This window comes from Hipposideros armiger, unplaced genomic scaffold, assembly GCF_001890085.2.
Source record: "Hipposideros armiger isolate ML-2016 unplaced genomic scaffold, ASM189008v1 scaffold_179, whole genome shotgun sequence".
NCBI classification, from domain to species: Eukaryota; Metazoa; Chordata; class Mammalia; order Chiroptera; family Hipposideridae; genus Hipposideros; species Hipposideros armiger.
Genome location: NW_017731529.1, coordinates 1,453,092 through 1,469,550, shown reverse-complemented (window position 1 = coordinate 1,469,550; position 16,459 = coordinate 1,453,092). Strand labels below are relative to the sequence as shown.

Here is a 16,459-nt window from a genome sequence, read left to right as displayed (position 1 = left end):
CAGCCCAGCTCCAGGTTGAGCTGTTGTTCAGCATCTTAGCTGTAGAGGGGCAGTGTCACTGGCCCTCATATGTGGGATCCGAACTGGGTCCTCTGGCGTCCCAAGCCAGTTCTTAACCATCGCGCCACTTGGCCAGCCCTACAATTTGACTTTTTGTAGGTGGCAACTTAGTTGCTTATTCAGTCCTTTTTCTGAGGAGAATTGGTCTGTGGATAGTAAAAGCAATAATGTTTCTTTTATGAGATTATTTTCTCAAGACTACAATTAATACGTAATCTATACTTTAAAAGTCATACATAAATGTAAGTGAATCTCTTCCACACTGTCTGGAAGTTTGGCTCCACTGGACATTTTGGCTACATTCTCATCTTGTCAAGCCAGGAGAGAATTTCTTTTCAAACAAGAGCTATATGAGGATAAGAATCTGCCTCCATTCTCCTCAATGGGTACTTGTAGAGAGGACAGGACCTGCTTTCTTCACTGTTATTACCCCAGTTCAGACTCCTTGGTTGTTTAAATAATTTCAGTAGGAACCTACTGATTTTCTGCTTCCAGGTTCTCCCTCAGCTTTCTTCCTTCTCCAATCTATTTGCAACACTCCTACCAGACTTTTAGTTCTGAATACAAATCCAGTTATGTTATTCTCTGTCTAAATTCTCTAATGGCTCTCCATTTGCCCATAGCATAAAGTCCACATCCTTTAAAAATGTTATTTTAGGTGCCTTGGCATCCAATTACATCCAATTACAATCTTCCTTTCTAGCAGAGTCTCCCACGTCTTTGCACCCAGTCCGTATCCTAGCCATGTACCCAATGTAGATGAGGCACCTATCACCATTTAACATGCTATGTATTTTACTTATTGTATTTGTCTGCCTCCTATTAAATGTAAGCTTACATTGTTAAATGGATAGTGATTTTTGTCTGTTAGGTTAACTGCGTGTATTTCTGCAATCTTAGAACAGCGCCTTGCACATAGTAGGTGCCTGGTCAATTTGCATGCATGATTGAATTTTTAAAAGCCAACCTATCTTCACATAAGTAAGTACACCAGGATTAATATTTTGTGCTTCCTATGTGCCAGAGACTGTTTCTCTTACTATTTTTAATCTATTTAAAAATTCTATTGAGAATTCTATTTCTCACATTAAAAATGAAATATATATATTTTTTAGTTTTATTCAAGGCATTAGGACATTGGTGGTTAATCAAATATTGGGAGTGGGGAATAAGTTGTTTTTAATGACTTGCTTCAACAAGAATATGATGTAATATATATATTGAGAAATTATATTCTAGGTAGCATTTTTCTCTAAGTGAGGAATAAGAAATCAAGTTGCCTTCCCTCAATAGCTGGTCTATAAACAGAAATCTTTATGCAGCTGAACCATTTAGCTTTCCTTATGTTCTGTGATCATAAATGCTGAATTATCACAGATTGCAACAGAGTGCAGATTTCCACCAGGAAAAAAAAAAAAAGGTTGTTTCTTTTTTTAGGTTGCTAATGTTTTTTCACTATTAAAATTTATTTCAAGTTGCAATTCAGTGCTTGGAGACAGTTTTTAAAATCAGCCCAGAAGATACCCATCTAGCAGTTTCACAGCCTCTGACAGAAATGTTCACAAATTCCTTCTGTAAGGTAAGCTGCCATTGTTTTCTCATTAGCATCTTATTTAAATATGATAGCAATATTATGTTGGATTGTTAATATTTCCGGGGCCATGCCTATAAGTAATTTCTTTCTCAGTACCTGTATAAGATAGATAGTCCACATGCATATGATTTAGGACTTAAACTATAAGTCTTTTAATGCACTTTAGGTTTTCATATTAGTAGCTATTATCATCCTCTCACCTTCTTTCATATTTAAGGGTATTTCTTAGTTGACTTTTTAAGTCCTTTACAGTATCTGAGTATTTTTAGGTTTCTGGCATCTGAACTGACATCCCCCTACAACATGGAATACAAGTTAAAAATTAAAGTTTTAATGTTTAGGAAGCAGCCATATAGAAATAGATTCATCAGGGATTGAAGCACCATTTTGAAGCAGATTCAATCAAATGTGGCCATCGATGGGGCTCTTTACAACAGGGAGAAGTTCAGGGCGAATGTGCCCAGCTAAGACTAAAGCCCAAGGTTTCTGATTCCTCCTCCCGAGCACTGTTTCCACGGCCTCTGGTCTCTGGCATTTTAGGAAACATGGACCACAAGTTGTCTGATAAAGTTTAAGGTCAGTGAGTGTAGGGCCCCATGTGTTTTTTCATTACATTTGGGTGCCTCACGCACCACTTTTGTTATTCTAGGCTCTGTATTAAGCTTCAGTAAAGAATGAGGAAGTCAGGGGAGAAGCTGAACATGGAGTGTGCATGTTCCTGGCAGGGACACCGCTGAGAATACCAAGCTGACTGTTTCTAGAGCTTGTTGAGAAGAGGTTCTTAGAGTTGCACTGAAGATGGTGATTTGGCAGTAAACCGCTCCCTCTTTTTATAGTTGGGGAAAGGATAATACAGCTGTACATTAATTTGTCGAACAGATGAATTCTAATTATATGACAAGATGTAAGGGATAGTGGCAGGTCTCTCTGTTCTTCATCAGGAATTGCCCTTTTGTTCTCTTTGGTTGCTGGGGTTCTTTCGTTGTCTGGGCTTGTGGCCTCCTTAGGGAATCCTGTTTCAGTGACTGCATGTGGCTATGGCTGAGGCCGACTTTCTTTATGCCTAAACTCCTGACAGGCTTGTGCTTGACACAGCACTTGGATTTACTCAGTCGTTAGCTCCTGTCAGTGTTGTACCTAGTACTGAGGAGATCAGAACGTTTTTTTAATTTTTTTTATCTCCCAGAAAGCTCAAATTGACTTTTACACTGTGTTTAAATAGAACTCCTTAAAAAAATGTTTTTTTTGCTATTTCTCTTTGATTGTATTTAATTGTAAAAGTTTATTGCTTACTGTTATTAAAATGTAGTTTTTTGATACTGGCTCCATAGTATATTTGCATAGTATTATTTGTGGTAGCAATCCTTTTGTAGTCCTGTATAACTGCTGTGGCTTTCATTACATATGTGTTTGTTAGCAGAGTATGGCAGAGAAAATCTAAAACTTGTCTGAAACAGCATCAAGATTGTTATAATTAAAGAAATTGTCTTACCAAGTATACTTGGTTGTTATATTGGTCATTTTATTTTTAGGATCCTGCTTTTCTGTTTTTTTCCCCTAACTAAGTTTATATACTAAATGGATTCATTCCTTTTATGTAAGCTAAATACCACTTGTCCCTACATCATGAGCTGCTCAAATGCATTCAGTTAATATGAGAATTCGTTTTCAAAGTTGTGAAACTGGCAATTTTATTAAAATAACTCCGGAGGATTTAGAAGACAGCATGGATTATAATCCATTTTTCAATATGCCATTTTTCTGACTCCAAAAAATTACTCTTTTTCATGCATAAGCTGCCTAGGCTTGTTAGAAGATTTGAAATAGAAGGAACCCTAAAAGCAAGTTACTGTGGGGCATGATGTGTCTTTGAAGTACATTTACACCCTGAGCCACTGTAGTCGGTTCTAAGTAGTGATCTCTACTTATAAAGGTTCTGAAGTTGATTCTTTACTTTTTTGTCCCAATATTTTATATTTAGAAAAACTGTTCAGTAGAGAAAGATTAAAAAAAAATAAAAGAATGACTCAAATACTTTATCAGTGATTTTTGTCTTTGTGAATATTTGTGTGTAATTAGCAAAGTATATTTCCAATGTTACAGTTATCAAGTTTATGGAAACTTTAGTCAAGACAAAGGTAATGGTGGATAGATATATTGTAAATATAGTACACAGGTATACTGGCTACAATACATGCTTTCCTGAAACTTGTAAACTTATTTATGAAGGTCAGAGTCAAGGTTAAAAGCAATACAATTTAAAAAACATCTTCCAAAAATGGAAAAAAATACATTGTGTTCCCATTGTCACTCAGGATATTTCTGAAATTTTCATTTAGTTCACAAGCACCTTTGGTTTGAACATTATTAATGCAAAAGAGGTATGAGGATGATAGTAGGTGATAAAAACAGGAATTTTATTCTGTTTATTGTCTTCTGGTAAAATTAATATATGCACATTGTTTTAAAAATTTTGGATAATATGGAAAGATATAAAGAAGAGACTGAAAATTTTACTTCCAAATATTACTACTGTTAACCTTTCGTTTATACCTTCCCAGTCTTTGGTTTCAGCCTGTGTGTGTGCACATATTTAAATAATAGGATCATTATAACAAATGCTTTTTTTGTAAACTGTGAATTTTGACTTAGGGGAATATTTCTTAGGATATTAAACAACACATATCAGAATTTTCACTAATATAACCAATCACTTGAACGTATTTTTATTCCTATTCTTTGTATACTGATTCCTTTTTTGTTCATGACATAGGATTTCTGGATAAAGAAAAATCACGTAAAAATGTTTTTGAATCACAGTTACCCATTATCTTCTAGAAAAATAACACATATTCATTTTTCTAATAAAAGTATGTGAGAGGAGTTTCCCCCAATTTCTTGCTAACACCATTATTTAGGTGTTAAATTTCATAACATGGAATTACAGATGGTTTTCTATAATATGGGTAATTAATTATTACTTATAGTTCTCTGGGATGCTTCCTAATGTAGCTTAATGGAAATATATTCATTTATAATTTCAGAATGACATTATGCCTATCTCAAACTCAGTGCCTGAAGATGTGGGAAAAGCTGACCAATTAAAAGATGAAGGTGAATATTTCATAGAAAAATGTTTTAGTTAATAAACCTTTCTGTAACTTTGAAGAAGGTGACTCTGTCAAGTGATAAAATTCTGGTTTACACTGCCAAGACTGGGTTGTCATAACGCCACATGGTATTTGTGAAACAGAAATGAATGTGACAGGGAAGAGGCCTGAAAATACAGAACAGCCTGTGGGCAACATAGGTATGGCTTGCTTCAAGAGAAGCGGATCTGTCCTGCATAATACTTGCAAAACCACTTAAGGGTAATTACTTGTAACTGTATTTGCTGTGTATGCTCTAGGATCCCAATTCTTTATGCTTAATCAAAAAATGACAATAATTTGCAACATTATTTTAAGTTTCACATATTTAGTGTTTTTGAGTTCTTTGAAGTTTGTTAATGCATGCATAAGGCACTCGACGTGTTTATTAGCTAGCACATTTGATTACTGTATTATCAAATTTTCTAATAGTGAATATTGAAGCATTCTTGGTTTTAATAAATGTGTCACTATTGTGTGAAAACAATTGGCCATGGTAGATTGTCAAACATAGGATTACTCAGGGCTGTATGTTACACTTATAATTAAGGCTTCTAGCCAACTAGTGCCTTCCTGGAAGGTTGCTTTCAAATATTTTTTGGGTGCTTTGTATCTGAAGAGCTCAAGAATGATCAGTTTAAACCAAGAAGAGTTTATTGTTGTTATTCCCTGACAAATCACAGAAATATAGACATCTCTCATAGGGTTGTTTTGATAATTAAAGGGGACAGGTTTATAGGAGAGTACCATGTAAGTATGAAGTGCTGTACAGTGGTTAGTTATATCTATCTGAATTTTTTCATATTAAATAGTTTGTGAATTGAAGCTCTTTTCATCAGTATGTATAAACATATCTATACATATAGTATGCATACATTTGAAGTGGTTTACAGGAAAAGACATACAATGGGTTTTAATACTACTACTACTACTACTACTACTACTAATTTTATTATGCCACCCCCAAGACCAAAAGGCCCAACAGCAACAAGGAAATTCCTATAACTCAGAAAATGTAAATCTTTTCATATGGAAGAAGCAAATTTATTTAACTACTTAGGCTACTGTAGTTAACTTTGTGCTCAATCATTAAAGCTATGGAGGGCCAGCTGAGTGGCTCAGTTGGTTAAGAGCTCGCTCAAAGGTTTGAGCTCTGAGCAACAGCGGTTCGATGCCCACCCGAGCTGAGCTGCCACTGAGCTGCCAACAGATGGCAGGATGGCTCAGCTAAACAAAAACAAAAACAAATAAATAAATAAAAGCTATGGAATTCTCTTAGCTGTCTTAGAAGCTATATTCATTTTTGGGGAATGGATGGGGAGAAAAACTATTTTTTTTAACTTTTCAAAAACAGCCTTATTGAGTTATAATTCACATACCGTGAAATGTACTCCATTAGAGTATGCAAATTCATTGGTTTCTAGTATATTCAGAGCTGTGCAGCTATCACCATAATTATAGAACATTTTTATCACCCCAGAAGAAACCGTGGTGTGCTCATTAGCAGTCACTCTTTGTATTGACTTCTGATTCTTAATTTCCAGTAACTTTTTATGATTTTAGATGCTTTTATCTATCTGCATTTAATTTAATTTTCCTATTTCTGTTTCCTGCAAATTTACACCCTCCGTCTCCCATTGAGTAGCTAATCTATTGAAAAAGAAGGCTAATAGGAGAGCTTGTGGTTTAGGGACAGCTGGAAAGAATAACAGAGGCTTTTGGGATGGATAACCCTTCCTTCTAATCCTAGTATTTTAAAATGTTCAGTTTTGAACACTGGCTCTTGAAAGTGAGCAGGGCACTTTTCTGTTGAATGGAATATGAAAGATAGCTATGAGAAATTCCTTATTTCACTGGGCAGTTTTTAACCTAGCTAAATTATAGTGCTCTTGCAGGTGCTCTTCCTGAAAATCGGTATCCTGTAGGCTAGCCATGGTATCTGAAATTCTGTCTTTCTAGAAATTAATCTGTAATAATCTCCTTTTTAAAAGAATCTATGTTCTGGAAGAGATAGCACATGAAAATATTATCTGCCAGTAACATGTTAGCATGATTAGCTTTACCAGCTTACCCACACACAGCAGAGTTCTGAGGGTTTGGTTACTTAGCAGATGGATATTTTGACAAGGAAGGAGTGGAAGACCAAGTCCAAACTGAGGAGGGTGTTGCACTGGGATGGAGTGGGGCAGCTCTAAAACGGAGAGACATGAAGATAAAGGTGCGAAGAGATTAGATGTTGTCATGAGATAATCACAATTGTTGCTGCCTTACTTACTGAAGCCTGAATTTTATAAGAAATACAAACATTAATATAAAAACACAATATAAAATTACTTCCCCTGTGACTGAAAAATCATATTGCTGACCTCCGTATTAGTGTAGTTTCTATGATTAAAACTTATCTTTCAGGCTTTATATTTTTTCTGTATGTTGTACTTACTATACCTACTGATTATTTTAGGCAATAACCACATGAAAGAAGAAAACTATGCTGCTGCAGTAGATTGTTACACACAGGCGATAGAAATGGATCCAAATAATGCGGTTTATTATTGTAACAGGTAAACGGCACTATTGTAGCATGTTTATAGTTCTAAAACATTTGCATTAATAACTCTGAAGGAGAACTGTAAAATGTATTTATTTAGAAAATTTTGACAGTTCTGAAAACTATAAAAAAGGAAAACAGTAAACTTGTAAACTTACCACTTTGAGGCACCTACAGTTACTAACCTTTTGGCATATTTTGTTTCATGTAAGTTTAATCAACTTTAGAGTTAGCTTTATTCACTAGGCATATCATAAACATGTTCTTCTATTGAAACCATCAACATTATTTAAATTGATATAAATTAGTCTATTACTAATTCTTAATCTTTTTAATATTTCCAGCACCTATCATTGTCTGGCTGACAAACACTCAGTGTTCTTTTAATAAATGGATAGATGTATCTTTTTTTTTTAGATGTATCTTAATTTACTTATCCATTGACCTACTGGAAGACACTGAGGTTGTCCTTTTTTTTTAATATTATAAAGCTGCAATGAACATCTTTGTTTCTAAAATTATTTTCTAATTTTTTTTACTAGATTTATCCTTGGAAATGCACTCAGGAGGTCTAACGGTATAAACGTTTAAAAAATTGTTGATGCAAATTGCAAAATTATTCCAGTTTCTTTGAAAATATTTTGAAAATTAATTTCCTCCCCTAGAAGTGTATGCGTGTATCTGTTTTTATCTGTTTTATACCTTTATCAGCATTAAGTACTTGAATCATTATTAATTTAATAGTTATTTTAATACAAATTGTTCTAATTTATACTTAATTACTAGTGAGGTTGGATATCTTTTAAATGTTGGCCATTTTTTCTTCTCTAACTTATCTATTTGTACCTGTGCCGGGCCTTAGCCTGTTTGACCTTATTAGACTTATTTTTTCCCTGTTCTGCCGGTTTTAACACGTCTGACCCCTACTGGCTGCATTTTGCTGGCTCATTTGTCACCTGAGTTTTGCTGGATTCAGCCATGGGAGGTGCTGGCAGGAGGTTGGAGGGCAGAATGAAGGGAGAAGTTGGGCTGTTTCTTCCCCTCTTTTTACATCAGGGTGTTTATCCAGCAGGTCATCTTTGTCTCCAGTTCCCACCCGAGATACCTGCTATGGTCCCAGCTCTTGCCAGGTGATGTTGGGTTTTGGACTTGGTCCTGTTTTAGGGAGTAATGGCTTCCCACTGTTGCTAATCTCTGGAATTGCTGCGCCCTCCACCCGCTTTGGCACCTCAGCTCTTCTATGAGCTATGTAATGACTTCCTTGCCCTAAATGACTGTTTGTTTTTTTTAAGATTTTTTTTTTTATTGGGGAATTGGGGGGATGGGAACAGTGCTGGGGAATTGGGGGAAGGGGAACAGACAAGTTGCTGTCCTTTTGTTCTTCAGTCTAGTTGTGGAGGATGTTGCTTCACTGGCCCAAGTTGGTACCATCATTGCGCTCTTCTCTGGCGAGGCAGATCAGTCGCCGGCTTCTGGACGGCCGCTCACTGCGGCTGCTGGCCACACACGGTAGCCCATTGCAATCCTCCACTGCTACAGGGACTGCAGCCCATGCCGTCGCCGGCGACTCATGGCAGCCCAGCTCCAGGTTGAGCTGTTGTTCAGCATCTTAGCTGCAGAGGGCAGTGTCACTGGCCCTCACATGTGGGATCCGAACCAGGGCCCTCTGGCATCCCAAGCGAGTTCTTAACCATCGCGCCACTCGGCCGGCCCCCTAAATGACTGTTTTAAATATTAGTTTCAATAGAACTTTCTGCAATGATGAAAATGTTCTATATCTGAATTGTCTAATACAGTAGCCACTAGCCACAGTGGCTACTGAGCACTCGAAATGTGGCTAGTGCAACTGAGGAACTAAATTTTTAATGTTTAATTTAAGATCAATTTAAATTAATTTAAATTTCAGTAGCTGCATGTGGTTTGTGGCACTGTACTGGACAGCACAGCTCTATACTAAAGATACAATCCCTTTGTCCTAAGCTCACAGCTTATTGTTTGTCTTTTCAAGGATGTTCTTCATATGTAAAAGTTTTAAATATTTATATAGAAAAATTTGTTTTTCTTTTTTGTTTTGAATTTTACTCTAATGTTTTTAGGCTTAAAACTCTCCCCATTTACAGACTTGACAAATAACTTCACTTCTATTTTCTTATTTTTCCTTTACATTTAAATTTTATCTCCTCAATTCGATTTTGGTGACTGGTATGAATGTTTTAACCAATCTGAAACTTTTTATAACAGAGCCTTATAGAAATGACCTTTTATTATATAGTAAGATCTTAGATTTGAATGAGATCTTTAAGGCAATTTGGTCTAATCTTTCACTGAGTTATTCTTACTGTATTTAGGGTATTCGTACTCTTCTGAGATAGTCCCTTCTCTCCCTGTCTTTTTCTTTTGTGGTTTTATATGTTAGAAAAGTCTCCCTTATTCATATTATTATATGAATTTGTTTTCCTGTAACTTCTCTTAGTCGGCTTTATGTTTATTCTTGAGGGCATTTACAGAATCTGTATGTTTCTGCTTTTTCATCATAGTACCCGGTAGTTTGAAGTTTTCTACCATGTTCTTTTCTCCATGTTAAATGTTCACAGCTTCTTTAGTTACATTTCAGATTATACAGCTTTGTACTTTTGCTGTAAACTTGTTTCAGTTTACCTGTATCAATTACTGTGTAGTTCCTAGAAGTTAACACAGTTTATCTGGCGTTGGTCTGACCAGAACAATCTTGTAGGGCTTTCACTTAACCTACTTCTAGATAACACAATTACAAAAAAAATAGCATTTTGTAGCATTATTTACTAAATTTATATTTTGCTTTTAGTTTATTAAAGCCTCTCTGTTTTTCACACATTCTCTCTAGCCTATCACTCAATCATTTATTCATTTGACAGGTTCTTGCCAAACACCTGCTATGTACCAGTGTTCTCACTGGAGGTCAAGTTGGTTGTCTGGATTCAAGTGCAGGATCTTAGATCTTATCCTTATAGATTTTTATCTTGCTATGGTCTCTCATTTATGTGCCCGTTAATCTTTTTTGGATGATTTGTAAAGTAATGCATTTGCTTTTGCTCCTAGTTTCATGTCATCCACAAACTTGAGAAGACTACTGTCTACATTATGTTGACTACATTATGTCAATTATGAAGTCAACTAAGGGAGCAATCATAGGGAAGTGGTTAACCGCTGGGGTTCTGAGCCAGACTCTTTGGATTCTACTTACTGGCTCTGCCACTTACTACCTACATAACCTTGAACAACTTAGCCAACATATCTATGCCTTGGTTTCCTCATTGATAAAATGTGGATAATAGTATTTACCTGATAGGATTGTTGCAGAGATCAAATAGTTAATACATATAAGTTGCTAGGAAAGTATCTAGTAAAGAGAGTTGTACACAATAATAGCTATTGCCATTATTTGTGCAATCTGGTTTTTTTTTTTACCTTGATCAGAATATAAAGAGAATCCAAACTTATTGGGTCCAAATATGTTGTCAGTTGTCCTTCTCTGATGTACCAGTCTGGTGGTAACCCTATTAAAATAAAAAGGAAATGATCATAGTTTGATAGGACTTTTTCTGAATTAATCTAGTGTAATTTTCCTTCTCTTTTATTCATAATATTTTTAATGAAATTTTTCAAAATTTAAAAAAGTTTACAATGAATACTCATATACATACATAGATTTTGGCCATTAATATTTTAGTATATTTGCTATATCACACATTTATTCATTTTTCTGTGGCTCTCTATTAATTACTCATCTTATTTTTGATGCATTTCAAGGTAAATTTCAAGGTAAATTGCAGCCATCAGTATACTTTCCCCCTAAATACATTAGCATGTATATCATTAACTAGAATTCAAAATTTTACATTTTTCTTTCTTTTGTGGTAAAATTTACATGCAATAAAATGTACAAATCTTAACTGGACTTTCACTAAGTTCTGACGAATGCATACACCCATATAACTCAAAAACCCCTAACAACTACTGAAAATTACCATCAGCCCGGAAAGTTCCATATGCCCTTTCAGAGTCAGTCGAAAACACTCACCAGAGGCAACCACTGTTTTTGTTTTTTTCCACCATAGATTAAATCTGTTCTCATTTAGAATATCACATAAAAGAAATCATACAATGTGTACTTTTTTAGGGGGACATTTTTAGCTCAGCATAAAGGTTTTGAGATTCAACCATGTATCAGTGGTTATTTATTTTTTTTAATTGCTCAGTAATATATTCACTGTGGTACACTGAATGTACCACAGTTTGCTTAGCATTTTCCTTCCTATTCATGGTCACCTGAGCTGCAGTTAGTTTTTTCTTTTGTGATTTATAGTTGTTGTTTGTCTAAGAGTTGGATCCATATGGATTTACTTGAGCATACTGGAAACCTACATTTTCTTTCTTCACACAAAAATCCCTTTATTTATCTGTTCTAATAATTTAACCCAGAAAAATAGAAAATCCAAATAATTTGTGGAGAATGAATTCCCCAAGCTGTGGTTTTATGTTTGAATTTCATCTTCTGTAGTTAGATGAATCTACATAATGTTTTAATTTAGCATGTGAAATCTTGAAATACATTTAATAGTGTCACAAAATATTATGACCAGATATAAATGTTACCAGAAAATTGCTTATTTATAAAGCACAGTAAGCCATACACTTTTAACTATGAATATGGTAAATCTGAGCCTAAATAAATCATTCCTTTTTAATGAAATTAAGGTTCATTTGTAGTCTTAGGTCCACTAGTACTGTACTAGAAGATGTTCTTGGCAATAATGATGCTTGCTTTTCATTTAATTATTGTTAACTTGAAATCAATAATTATACTTCTTTTCTGCATTTAAATTTTATCTTTTTCCCTGAAGAGTTCATTAATAGAGCATGCAGTTTAATATTAAATAATTAGAAAATTTTATTTGTATATTTGATACACATATTAAATAAAGCTTTAGGATCTTTCCTTTTAGACTCTAGTAGCTATAAATATCTCAATAGCCTGTAATCTTGCCAAATACCCCTTGCTATTTTTCTTAGCCAGTTGGCTGCCAAGAGTTGGAAGCTTAGAATAGCAGATCTAAATCTTCCTTTTGATATTAATTTTTATAGTTTTATTACTAATCAAAATATTATTCACATATTAAACTTACAAGGGTGAACCATTTTTTTAAAATAAAAGTGACTTTTTATATGTTAGAAAACAATCAGTTGGCACATTTCTTAGGCACGGGTCTTTCTTTTCTAGCATTTTTCTTCTGTTTTGGCCTTTCAGCATCCTAATGATGCTTTAGGTTCAGGTTAGATACCAGAAAAACCTGAGTCCTTCCTTGAAAACCTGTTAATTATTTTTTCTTTTTTTCTAAACTCCTAGCACTTACCACAATATGTAACATTTATATAAGTTGATCATATACTCTGCCTTATCTTACAGTTATATGCAAACTTGTTTCATTTCGTTAAGTGAAGGGCAGAGATTGGATCTTGTATCCATATGTATCTCCTATAGTACCTACAGCACTGTACCTCACAGGAGTTCAGCCAATTGTTATAGGGTGCATGGAGGACTATAGAAGAAATATAAGAAATTTCCACTGATATTGAAGTGACCAAGCACTCACATTAACACTTTATATATAAAACAACAAATAATCAAGTACAGGTCTAAAACATTTCTAAGTACTTTATAAAATTAAATGATATTTCATATTAAACTAGCTAGTTTTCTATGTCTTCTGTCCCTAAATAATATTTTTATTTCTTTTGTACAACCTCACTGCTGAGTACATTATTTGCCCATAGCAGTCTCATGTTTCTGGGGTGGATGGGCGGTTGAATGACTGAGGCAATAAACAGAACTGAAGATATACAGGAAAGAGAGTATGATGGAAAGAATTTGTCTGGAAGGCTTCTCACATGATGGGGAATTTGAGTTGGAGCTGGATTTGATGGACAGCTAAAATTTGGAAGGACAGAGGAGAGGGGAAGCCATTTTAAGTTGGAAAATGTACTTTAAAAGGCAAAATTAGGAATCATTAGAGCATTGGAATGCTAGTGAGTGTGTGAACTCTGAGAAAGATGGGAACAGAGACCACATTGTTTTGTATTTTGTTTTCTTTCACCTTCATAGCACCATGTAGTCATTAGTTCACTGGGATTTGAACTTGGTTTGTTGAACTTGGAGTTGAATCTCAGTTCAGCCCCTTACTAGCTGTGTGACCTTGCAGCCACTTAACCTTTTTGAGCCTCAATTAACTCACTTGTAAAATAGAGATAATACTAACCAGTTCTCAGGGTAGTTGTGAGGAGTAATAATATGTATATAAAGTCCCTAGCATAGTCCTAGGCCTTTAATAGCTGTTTCTTTGAAAAACAATGCAATTCCTAGTTGTAGGAACAGGTTTTTGCTGTCATTTATTTAGCATGCATGATACATATCGTGTGGGAAATGTAAGATACCTGTCATTTCTTTTTTGCCTGATTTCCTATAAAAATAGAGCATAAGTAATGTTCATGCTCTTGCTCTAACAAGCTAAAGAAAGCAAGGTTGTTTGGAAACATGGTGACTTGAACTGTATTGTTCTGCTGGAATTTCATTAGTTATGCCCTGATAACCAGACAGCAGGGGCAGAGAGAGCAGACCACATTGTTATTCAGCTCAGACACTGGCATGTTTGGCCTCCTCTCACAGGAGATTAAAATGTAGCCTGACTTCTCCTCCCGTTCCTGGCCTCAGAGGTTCAGTCCCTCGCCTCTTTGTTTTGTGAGCAACGCAAATCTGCTTCCATCCTAGCCTGCAGTTTGTATCTAAAGCGCAAGTTATCGGGATTGAAACAGTCCTTCTCTTCCCCTCCGCCCACTCTTCTTTCTGAAGCTGATTCTCCCTGCTTTATTCCTCGTTTTATTATCAGTATCTGAATCCAGAGATCAGGGTGTCTTCCTCTGTTTCCCTGTCCCTGTACTTCCCCAGTAACCCATTTGTTCCCTCCTCCTTTTTCATCACGACTCCGTTAGTCCAGGTTCTTAACTTTTCTAAACTAGTGGCTTCCCCACTCCACATGCACTCTGCACTCCATTCTTCTGCCAAAAGGATCTTTCTAAAATGTGAAATTAATCATCGAATTCTTGGCTTTCTGTTCACTAATTCCAGATACCTACATGATTGAATTTAAAGCTCCTCAGTATGATACATAAAATCTTTTATAATCTAGGCTCTTCCTTTTTTTTCCACTTAATTGACTTTTCTTTTCTTCCTACTCCATTCCTCTTCTCTCTCCTCTCTATGCACATGTAACGTGAAATTTACTGACTTCTTAAAAATACCATGGTGGGACATCTATCCATGCTTTTATGTACGCCTTCCTTTGCCGAGAATATTTCCTACCTTATCTACAATAATTGGTAAACTGCTAGTCATCCTTCAAGGCCCTTTAGGTGTTGCTTCTTTTGGGAAGACATTCTTAATTTCTTTTCTACCCAACCTCCTGACCATGCCCCTATGCCTCCCCTGCCATGTCCTGTGAAGTGGCGCTGTCCAGTATGGTACCTCCTAACTACAGGTGGTTGTTCAAATTAATTAAAATTAATAAAATTTAAAAATCAGGTCTTCAATTGCACTAGCTGATTTCAAGCACTCTTTTGTTACATGTGGCTAGGGGCTACTGTATTGGATAGCACAGATAAAGAACTTTTTTATCAGAGAAAGTTCTGTTAGACAGCTCTGCATAGGGTTAACCACCCTTTCTCCATTGTCTCTTCCTTTGATACTTCCATTGTTGTATTTATCATACTATTTATTTATTTACATGTATATTTCCCTATTAGACAGTGAAGACTGGAGAGCAGAGATCTATTTTGTTCATCTCTGTACATTTGGTTTTGAGGTCAGCATTTAGCACGTTATAGATGTTCAACAAAAGTTTGAGTCGAATTGATTCAGTGAATTTTAGAAGGGAGAATTGCCTCAACTTGAAGACTTTCTTCCAATGGTGAAGAAGTCACGTAGCAGCATGTATTGTGTGTGCGTGTATATGTATGTGTGTGTGTGTATAAAATTTATAGCTTATTTAAAAACTATTTAAACTTACTGAAAAAGTATTATGATTAAGACCCATATACATGTACCCTAGAGTCAGTAAAACTAACACTCTGCCATTTTTACTTCCTCTCTCTCTCTCTATCTCTCTGTCTTTCTCTCTGTGGGGGGGTTGTGAGTGTGTGTGTGTGTGTGTGTGTGTGTGTGTGTGTATAAAATTATAATTTTCTTGCTGATCCTAAGTACTTAAATTATATCTCCTAAGGATATATTCCACGTAAGTGTCATACCATTCACATGTAAGAAAATTAGCACTAATACTGAACTCTCTCCAACTGTTCCCCCAAATACCTTCTATAGCTATGTCTTTGATCCAGAACCCAATCAAGGTTCATGAATTTCATTTTGATATTTCACTTTAGTCTCTTTTAATCTAGACAATATCCTAGTCTTTTTTTATTGTTTTTCATGACATAGACTTTTTTTGGAGTTCAGGCCAGTGATATTATAGAATGTGCCATATTCTATTGTGTGATTGCTCCCTCATGATTAAATTTAGGTTAAATTTGGTATGAAGCCTTCATAAATGATTACGTGTACCATTTACTGAATTTTATTAGGAAGCACATGATTTCAACCTGTCCCATTAATGGTGTTTCTACGTTTGATATCTTAGGGTGGTGACCACCATTTCTATTCTTTTTGTAATTAAAATAATCTGTGGGGTGAGATCATGTGAGTATCCTGTTTCCTAACAATCTTTCCCTCAATGTTTATCATCCGTTCATGATCTTTCCCTAAATCATTAATATATTGATGGTTACAAAATGATGATTTTTCTAATTTTATCGTATCCTTTACATATAGTTCCTCATTTCTGTAGAGAGCTTTCTTCCTTTTTTCCCCTTTTCTGCTTTCCTCCTCCCCCAACTTTTTTGAGTATAATTATAGACTCAGGGATTTTAAAATATTCACTATTCATTGTGTTACAATACATTACCATATTTATTATTTTTGTATTTAAAATTATCCCCATTTGGCTAGTGAGGGCCCCTTTAAAC

The 16,459-nt window shown here is 35.2% G+C and overlaps 1 protein-coding gene and 1 long non-coding RNA gene across 2 annotated transcripts in view; one reads left to right on the top strand and one right to left on the bottom strand.

The window, feature by feature from the left end:
• SGTB (small glutamine rich tetratricopeptide repeat co-chaperone beta) overlaps positions 1-16,459 on the top strand; it is a 39,184-nt gene that overhangs the window by 9,446 nt on the left and 13,279 nt on the right. The window contains exons 3-5 of the mRNA XM_019652432.1: positions 1,536-1,639; positions 4,699-4,768; positions 7,265-7,364. Coding sequence (XP_019507977.1) covers positions 1,536-1,639; positions 4,699-4,768; positions 7,265-7,364 — 274 coding nt within the window. The remainder of the gene's footprint in view (positions 1-1,535; positions 1,640-4,698; positions 4,769-7,264; positions 7,365-16,459) is intronic.
• LOC109388054 (uncharacterized) overlaps positions 71-16,459 on the bottom strand; it is a 25,768-nt gene continuing 9,379 nt past the window's right edge. The window contains exons 3-5 of the long non-coding RNA XR_002125141.1: positions 10,799-10,887; positions 6,875-6,994; positions 71-206 (exon numbers count right to left, since the gene is read on the bottom strand). This is a non-coding gene — a long non-coding RNA (uncharacterized LOC109388054). The remainder of the gene's footprint in view (positions 207-6,874; positions 6,995-10,798; positions 10,888-16,459) is intronic.